The 9,828-nt window shown below is 51.1% G+C and overlaps 1 protein-coding gene across 1 annotated transcript in view; it reads right to left on the reverse strand.

Annotated features, from left to right (window-relative positions):
- The window catches only part of FAM135B (family with sequence similarity 135 member B), a 163,405-nt gene that overhangs the window by 69,626 nt on the left and 83,951 nt on the right, over window positions 1–9,828 (reverse strand). Inside the window, exon 5 of the mRNA XM_081817146.1 lies at window positions 7,394–7,520. Coding sequence (XP_081673272.1) covers window positions 7,394–7,520 — 127 coding nt within the window. The remainder of the gene's footprint in view (window positions 1–7,393; window positions 7,521–9,828) is intronic.

A 9,828-nucleotide genomic window follows, 5' to 3' on the forward strand; every position in this document is an offset into this window, starting at 1 on the left:
TCTTTTTTCTGGCTAAATTGCAAACTCCACGAGGGTAGGTCTGGGGCTGACTTTCTGATGGTCGCTCCACTCCTCCTCCACCTGAGTGTTAAATATAACTGCTGTCTCAATGAGAGCAAAGCGTGGCTTAGGCTCAGGTTCCTCAACTGCAAAAAGGAGCCAACACCAACAGAGACACCTGTTGCCACCGGCGTGCTCGGTGGCCAATGTGCCGCACACGGCCACCCACTTACCGGGAGTGCTCCAGGAGAGAGCAGGTGACAGTGATTCAAAGGGGACATAAGGTGAGTGCTGGATGCAGTGGGACCTGGGCACATATCCAGGCCCCACCAGAGACCGGCTGCCCAACTACCAGCAACTTTCTGAAGTTACTAGAGTACCTCTATGATGTGAATTATTCCAGGAGCCATGAAGCAGCACAGTAAAAATGGTCAGCACAGAGCCTAACACGTGTAAGGGCTCAACACATTTAGCTGACGTAATTATGTTAAATGGTGACTGTGATGTGTGGTGACGTCATCACACCATCCCGGGGTGGTGGTGGGGGGGAACAGGAGGGGAGAGGGCGTGGGGAGAAAAGGATGCTCAAAGGGGGAAAATTCTTTCCCCTCCTGAGTCCCAGGCAAACCTTATAGGTGAACACGTTTCATTCTCCCCTTTAAGAAAAGAAGAAGAAACAGAGGCTCAGAGTGGTCACATGACTTGCCAAGCTCTCACAGGTCATCCGCGGAAGAATCTGACCTTAGCCCTGCCAGGTTTCCGTACTCATACCCAGTGTTCTTGTCTGTGCACCTTGCTGCCTGCTCGCCTGCTGATCACTCAGTCTGTGTGGACTTGGTGTCTGCTGCCCTGCACCATGAGACGGGGGCAAACACAGGGCAGTCTGGGAAGGGATTCTCTGACCCATCCTGGCCACCTGACATCCCACACACCTAGAAACCCTGGAGTGGAAGAAGGCCTCTGAAGGCAGGCGATGTGGAATAAAGGCCGTTTTCACTCATGAACAGGATGGTGCATAAATAAGCAATACTGTAGACTTTTGCATGAAAAGTCCACTTTCAGGGATTTACATTCTTCTGTGGAAATGACCTGTGGAATGCCGCCAGATTCATATGCGTGTGAACGCAATGAGCCAGAGAGTCAAAGCCCATCATTGCTGTGCGCCGGAGAGCAACTTGTTATTTGTTTTGCAAGATTTTAGTAAATCAGATAATCGTTTAAATGAGAAAGCTTTAAATGAATTCTGGTGGAGAGGGTAAGTACAACAGTGCTTGACATCTTAATTCTTGAAACAGCAAACATCATTAAACACATTTTTTTTAAACCATAAAACAGGTTTTTCGTTAAATAACTATTGTGTTTTCCCGATGACTTCTGATTCTTCCCCAGGTAGTGAACCTTAGAGCATGGTGCTCCCAGATTTCAAACAGCTGTTCCTCCACACTCAGCTATCTGCCCCCACGCTGAAGCTTATGCAGCATGCTCCCCGAGCAGGCGTCCCGCTGGAGAAATGAGCTGCAGCGAAGCATGGGGCCGAATAGAGAGCCGAGTTCTAGGTGCGCACCTGCCCGCCGCAGGGAAATTATCTGGGTGTACTGGGTTCTGCTTCCTTATGTCAGTCATCAGGAAGTAAAAATGGGGACTAATCCTAATTGTTCCCAAAGTCGAATTATGCCTTTTGTGGCCCCCAGGCACTTTTCATCTGTTAGAAAATGTATTTAAAAACCTATTTTCATGACGGCATTGATATAATTACCTATCATCTAGCTAGCTAGCTAGTCAACACACACTTTTTGATTTTACAAGACATTAAAACATTCCATCCGTCCCCAAAGTATTGTAGTCACTGGGTCCTGGGTCTACTGTGTCTTAGGGCTAAGTAGGCAGTGGTCACCCCTCATACAGGATCAAGAACCTAATGCCACGCCACCTCCCTTCATCGGTACCTCCAACACTGAGTGAGGACCTGCAGTGTGCCAGCAACTCGAATGGGCACCGAGGGCTACAGAAATGAAGATGCCCACCAGGTGGGGGCTGAGGCTGCCATTCCCATGAGCGCTGTGTCACCAACTCCTTGTCCCGTCCCTGGACATAGTAGGCGCTTGATGAATATCAGATGAGTGAAGAGACCAATAACAGCATCTCTGCTCACGGAGACATCACACGCCAGAGGTAATCTAGTGATGTGTTCACATAGCAGTAATGATGGTCTGGGCCTTAGCTACGGGACTCTGTATCCTCGTGAAGGGAATACGAGGATGTTTACAATAACAAGCAAGGGTAAATTTAAAGCAAGGGTAAAGTACAAAGAGCCCAATAAAAATGGAGGCAAAGAGGTAAAAAAGGAGCATGCCTAGGAGGTGGGAGATGTCTGTCTGGAAGGCAGCTCCATGCCTCAGTTTCCATCCCCACCCAGCCCCACCAGACACGTGCCTGCCTTCAGTGAGGGCCCATCACGACACGGGGCTCAACATGGAAGGTTATGTAAAGCTCAGCACTCCATGTGCCTGTGCTGGGGGGAAGGGCTCTTCCAGGACGATGCTGTTTTACAATTCTCTGTAATCCGACTTAAAGGGGAAGTAGCTCCAGATCCGCAATCTAGCATATTCTCTCAATGACATGCTCCTGGGTCTGGAAAGCATGACCTAAGTCATGTTGAGGATGGAGGGGTTTCACTTCGGTGGCGGATACATTCATCTCCGACATATTCATCTGCTCTGCACGGCGTCTGTGATTTCCACGGGTGAGCCAAGGACCTGGGAGGCTCAAACTGCCCGCTAGAACACATCGATTGGAAAGTGAAATATCTAGCAGTCTCCTTGCAAGGGCGTTGGTTCTCTTGCATTCAGATGTTCTCAGATTCCACGGTTTCTGACCTGTTCCTTCAACAAAGGCTTCCCGAGCACATGCACTGCGCCCTGCACACAGAGGCAGACAAAGCAGAACCACGCCCAGCCTTGCAGAGTGGGAGTCCCTGCCCCTTCTTTGCTTACCTATTAACCTCCTCATGGCTAAACCCCGGGTGGAGAGAGGGCAAGAGGCCGCCCAGCTGCATAACTGCAGAGCTGGAACTTAAACTCTGTCCCAGGTTCCTCATCTGTCAAAGGAAATACAAGGTCGAGGAGACAGATGGAGCCTTGTGCGTCCAGGGCTTAACAGAGCAGTTGTGCCCCCAGAGAGTGGAACAACGCTAGGATTTCCGTGATGCTGGGGGTGGGGGGCAGCGCAGGGGCTGTACCTGGAGGGAAAAAGGGCTTATTTGGATTTGGATTCCTGATCTTCAATGAGAGCTTGCCAGAACCTGAACATTTACTAAGTGTGATAACAGATTTCATGTGTCCATTTTGCCAGGCCACAATACCCAGCTCCTCAGTCAAGCACTATTCTAGGTGTTTCTGTAAAGTTATGTTTTAGAAGAGATTAGCATTTAAATCATCAGACTCTGAGGAAAGCAGATTATCCTCCATAATCGGGGTGGGTCTCACCCAATCAGCTGAAGATCTTCATAGAAAGACTGACCCCCGGCCCACCGCCCCCACCCCGCCCCGGCACCAAGAAGAAAGCATCTGGTCATTGGGTCAGACTGCCTCTGGGCTCAAACTGCAACTCGTGCTTGGGTCTCCAGCCCGCTGGACTAACCTGATGATTTTGGACTTACCAGCCTCCATAATCACACAGAACAATCCCTTAGAATACATCTGTGTGTGTGTATACATACACACATCCTCCTGGTTCTGTTTCTCTGGAGAATCTGAACTAATAAATCAAGCATGTATCAAATGCCCCTGGTTGCACCAGGCAGTGACGGGAATATCACAGGGAAAACAGCAGAGAAAGGACTGAGGGGAGGCCCCAGCACGATCTCATCCTATCCTCTTTATACACACGGGGAAACTGAGACCCAGAGAGGGCAAATGTCTGACTCAAGGTCGCACAGCAGGTTAGTGCTGAAAGCCAAGAACAAAACCACACCTAAGACCCTTCATTCAATGTCCTACCCACAAGACCACATGGGGGCTTTCAGAGTAACATTCAATTTAATTATGTGAATAAACTAAAAGTAAAATAATCCATTAACAGAGGGTTTTACCGAGCACTTTGTGCCAGGCTCTACACTCCAGGCTTTAATATGCTTATTTCATTTAATCTTCTCAGCAACCCTGCAAGGCAGGCATTAGTGTCCCTTTTTGACAGATAAGCCGAAAATCAGAGAAGGGAAAATAATTCCCGTGGGGCAAAGCTGCTGGCTTGCGATGGGGAGGGGATGTGAGCTCCAACTCTAAATCTGAGGCTCCAGCCACCTGGGTGCAGCAGGAAAGAGTGGGGCTGCACACAGGGAGGGAGGGGCCCGGCTAATGGGAAAGGGACCCTGGCCTCCCGTGATTTTTCATGCGGTCAGCTACTTTTGCTCCTGAACTCTAGTTTCTGTAAATGTCTTTGCACAGAAAGGCTTATTTTGAAGGGAACACCTGGTGTCTAATCCTTCCAGCTGATGCTGCAGTCTGCGTGGATCCCCATGTTATTTGCTAATGCACTGGGCTTCTTGGGGATTTGGATGCACGGCTCCTAGGGGAGGAAGGCGGAGTGGATTTTATTCTCTGCTTGGCAGCCCTTGCCTGGTGGGAAGGCATGGGGTGGGTGCGCAGCACTGAGCCCACATAATTGGATGGGACCCAAATGGAAAATACACAGGAAAAGAATCAGGTCCTGAAAATAACCCATTGAGCTAAGCTCCATGAGCAAGTTCACTGCTGAGCACCCACAAATAAGCTATTTTATCTGACTCTTGTAAAAGACAGGGATGTCTTCTTTGACACACATCCCCAAAAATAGCCAAGAAAAGAAATGGGGGGGGGGACTATACTGTATCATGTGCCTGCTATGGGTCTATTTTTGTACTGTCTTTATACATATTAACTCTTGAGATCCTTTCTAAAAGCAGGTATTACCCCATTCTCGTGTTGAGAAATTGAGTTTCCAAGGGTGAGTCAAACTCCGCCAAGTCACAGGGCTCTGAGGGGCACATCAGGTGTCTGAGACCATAATCTTCACTCTCCCATGTCACACCGCCTCAAGATCAGGGACCTGGCTGGGTCATGCCTAGCCTCTCAGATGCCACAGAGTCAGTGTGCCCTGCCTGAGCGTGCCCCAAGTCTAGGGCTCTGAACAGTCTTCAAGGGCAGCCCTGCACATTGCTGGGGCTGGGCATGGGGTGCCGAGTGAGCTGGCCTCTATCCCCAGCCACACGGACCCACACGGAGTAAGAACGAAGGCTAGGAAATCAGAGAGTGCTTCTCAGAGGTGGTGGCATCTGAACGAGGCATCAGATGGGAGACACTGTATCATAATCATCCTCATAGGGCGCCTGGGTGGCTCAGTTGGTTGAGCGACTGCCTTCGGCTCGGGTCGTGATCCTGGAGTTCCGGGATCGAGTCCCGCGTCGGGCTCCCTGCTCGGCAGGGAGTCTCCTTCTCCCTCTGACCCTCCCCCCTCTCGTGCTCTCTCTCAAATGAATAAATAAAATTAAAAAAAAAAAAAATCATCCTCATAGGCTCCTGTGGACCCAGCAAAAGCCCTGTCTTGGAATACGTGTCAAAAATGCTTTGAATTGATCTAGGACCTCTGATATTCCCTAATGTCCTACGCCACATTACACGGAAAATGGTCCGAGCTGGAGATTTTCAGGTAGATCTCCTGGGGAGGCTCTGGGGCCAGCACGTGCAGGGAGTGAGGAGGGGGACCCAGCTGAGGGGGTAGTGGAGATGTGATGAGGTCACAACGAAGGTTTCAGTCCACCCACGGGGAGCAGGGGGTCGGGGCTGATCCAGGGAAGCCCGAGGGATCCGCTAATGATGCACAGTCACCGTGTGGCCGTGGGGATGCAGAGGGAGCTGGGAGTCCCTGCCTTCCACTCCTTCCCAATCCCATGTCCGAGCCTCGAAGCCATCCCCGTGCATGAAGTAATGCAGACACGTCACCACCACCACCACCCCGGGCTGGCTGGTCTCCTGCTTTCCACTCCCTTGCTACTATCTGCTGGGTCCAGTGTCAACGCTAAGTACATGGTTCCCAGAGACTCAGCGGCTGCCCGAGGTCCTACATCTACAGGTCACTGGAGTCCACCTTCAAGAAAGTTCTGTGCTCCTTCTGGGCACAGAGCCCTGTCCGGGTCTGGGTCCCCTGTCCCGCAGGAGGGTCGGCAGCTCTCTCCTCAGCTCCTCACAGGAGAACATGACACAGAGGCTTGAACCAGACGGACGCATGACTGAGGGCAGCTTCTGCAGCCAGGCCTCCTGGCTGGGGCGCAGGCTGGGAGAGCTGACGTCACAGGAGAGCCAGCAGCGTGCGGAACCCGCTGTGCTAGACGCCGTGAGCAGGGAGCAGGGCTGCACAGGACAGGGCAGCGCCTCTTTTGGGGCAGCGGGTGGGCAGGCTGAGTGCGGAGTGGCCCTCCCGATGTGGGTGGGCATCAGCTGACCAGCTAGGAATCTGAGTGAGAGAATGTCCTCTCTCTGCCTGCCTTCCGGCTGGGACACCAGTGTTCTCCTGCCTGCACACTCGAGCTCAGACTGGAACCCCACCACCGGCTCGGCTCTCCTGGGTCCCCAGCCGGCAGGGGACAGGGCTTGGGACTTCTCAGCTTCCATCATCATGTGAGCCAATTGTTTTCAAAAGATTTCTCTCTCTATATATATATATTGCATGTACATAAATATGTCAGTGCTCGCTGGAAATACTATAATCTGTTCCTCCATCTATCTATCTCTTGTTGGTTCTGTTTCTCTGGAGAAGCTAGACTAATGTAGGCTGGTTATTTCTGAGCAGGTCCCTGATAAAAATAATCCTTTGTCGTCTCAGGAGAGATATGGGCAGAGTGATGCTGAGCGTGGCCAAAGACATGCGCCTCACAGAGGGGTAAGGATGGGTGTTGATGGAGAAGAGAGAACAAGGGAAAGGTCAGGGTATGCATAGTTATTGAGCACCTACTGAGTACCAGCACTGGGCTAGGAACTTTACATTCATTATAGCAACGGCTACACACACCACCCCAGAAGAGGATCACGCTTTCATGACCTCACCCTTCAGGGGGGCAAAGTGAGACTCAGAAAAGTGAGCAAGTGAGAGACGGAGCCAAGTTTTGAAAACAGTTCAAGGCCAAGGGGCTTTCCAGGTTCCCACGTGGTCCAGGGGAGGCCCCTCACAACACGCCCTGATGGGGGACCACCCAGAGGAGACACGTATGAGGACCCCAGGGCCAGCGTCTACCCCAGGCCCTGGCATTAGGAATATGTTTGACAGAAAGGCAGGGACGGATGGACAGGTGAGAGGAAGGGACACACACACCCTGCAAAACCGAGGGTGGCCTTGGGGCCACGTCCCGTGCAGACCATACCTCTGAGGAAGTCGGCTTGCAGTATCCAGCTCCGAAGACCAGGTTTTCCAGAGAGAGGCTAGATTGTTCTGGTCCCGTGTCTGGCCCGCCTTTACCAAGCCAGGAGCCTCTTCCCGGACGGGTAAAACTGAAAGGCAGGGAGATTGAAGAGGGAAACAGTGTGAAGAAAGTGATGGTGTCATGAGCTCAGCCCCTCGGGGCTGTCAGTGACTCGCTGCAAGATAAGTCATCCAGAAGAAGTTTGCCCCCCCACCCAGAACGCTGGCCCAACGAGGCGGCGCAAACGGCATGAGATCCTGGAAGGCAAAATGGCACACATCCTACTCTGTGGACAAAAGAATGCCCCTAAAGGCCAACCATGTGCCTGCTGAGAGTCACTGAGGCAGAGCTCCAAGGCCATGGGACTGGAGGGACAGTTTGGACAGGCTCCAGGCCAGAAGGACGGGGCCTCCATCCACTACGGTCTGGGCCCTGCTTCTACTTCCTTCGGGGCACAATCCGGGGTGCGCTCCTTCAACCCTGCCCCTGCCGAGCCTCTGTTTGTTCTTCTGTAGAAGGTGCAACCAGAGCCCCCTCCAGGGCAGGTGCTCAAGAAATAATCCTGGAATGATTTAGTCCAAGCGTCCCACGTGCCTGCTTAAAATCCCGACAGGGAAATAAAGCTCCTGTCATATTTCTGTTTAATTCATTTATGCAAATACGTACTAGGTGCAAGCCACATAGCGGGCAGAGTGTTAAGTGGCCGGGGGCCAGAGGATGCAGGCACGACCCCCTCTGTGAAGACTTTTGGTCTAGGGAGGGAGGCAGATGTAACAGGATGAAGGCAAACTCAGAACAGTGTTAGGGGTGATCCTCATGGAGAAGGGCCCAGCGGTTAGAGGCCGGTCCGCCCCGGCTCCGAGCCCAGCAGCAACACCCATAAGCTCCATGACAGGGGTACGTTTTTAGCCTCTGAGTGCCTCTGAAAGGCTGACACGTGGGAAGGGTGGGTTCCAGCGCTTTCCCCAGAGGCTCTGAAGATTCCATGAGATCAGCCCAACACAGCTGTAAGTACGGGGTCAGGCAAAAATGATTCCATAAATGCTCTAACTGCTGTCAATAATACCACAAATACAGTAAAATTTCACAAAACCATTACTGTCTCTATATCGCTATTATTGATAACACCACAAATATAATCGAGTGTAATGTAATCACTACTCTGATTTGCTTGGAACTGCAATTTCAGCAAGCGTACAGTTTAGCTACAAATGGATGAAAGGAACATTGCAGGGAAACAGAGAATGTGCGCGTGAGCAGCGATGCTCAAGGCACATTCGGGGACAGACTGCCAATGCATAACGGGAGTGACTGGTTATTTTACTTTACGGTGGGCTCGATTGGCTTTTGCAGTGGATCTGAATCCCTCACGTGAAATCCATCTCTCCCCATTTAAGGATGAAAAATCAGATTCTCTTCTTCGGGGTGTATCAGGAAAGGCGGAAGGTCTTTTGAGGTTAAATTTTAATTTCACACCTGCTTCTCCCTGATTGGATTTAACTGATGATGTGAAACTCGCTTTTCTGGAAGAACTAGAGCTCGCGCTGTTTGACAGGTATTTCCCAACATTTTAAAGGGTTCCCTCTGTTCCCAGCCACTGTGAGCTAACTAACAGAAATGCTTCCTGTAAAATCCAGAGAACAGAAGACAGTTCTATTTTTACCCCCATCCTGGGAGAAGCCAGGCTCTGACGCTGGATGTCTATTCATGCTCCTCTCTGCTGCATCTGATTTGCAAGGAGCTCTTTCCATCAGAAGGTTACATTTTCTATGAGGAGTTTCCAGATCCCAAATCCTCGTTAGATAGTATCAGCGCTCCCAGCAGCAAGAGGAGTGACACCTGCTTCTCAATGTGAACCCTTAATCTCCTAACGGGACCCTAGCTGGTCCTCCTACCTCTACCCTGATGTCACTTCCAGCCCAGCCCATTCTGGCCATGGGAGGGATCTTCACAAAATGGGTCTAATCAAGTGATGCTCTTGCTGAAAATCCCCCATGTCTCCTTCTTAGACAGTAAACAGATTCTCAGTTCTGTAATCTGTCATTGGTTATACTGTTAAATGTGACCTTTACCCTCCCCAATTTATTTCTCACTGTCACAATCTCTATCTCCCCGGGTCCAGCTCAAAGCCTGTTTCCTCTCTAAAGCCCGCCCTGGTTTCCCCCGAGCAGAACTACTTCTTCCCCAAGCTTGAAATTTCCTCAATTCAGTACGTGCTTGTGAGGCGCTAGCCAGGGAGGCTGAGAGCAGGGCCTGCGACAAGGCAGGCAATGCATAGATATTAATCCATTAAATGCAGGTCCAAGGGTTCTCTGTGTACTATCTCATTCAATCCTCCTAATAACCTCCCGGCATGCACGGACGCAGAAGCCCAGGGAGCTGAAGTCACGTGCTTG

The sequence above is a fragment of the Leptonychotes weddellii genome, chromosome 4 (assembly GCF_054177405.1).
Source record: "Leptonychotes weddellii isolate Sample4059 chromosome 4, ASM5417740v2, whole genome shotgun sequence".
NCBI lineage: Eukaryota > Metazoa > Chordata > Mammalia > Carnivora > Phocidae > Leptonychotes > Leptonychotes weddellii.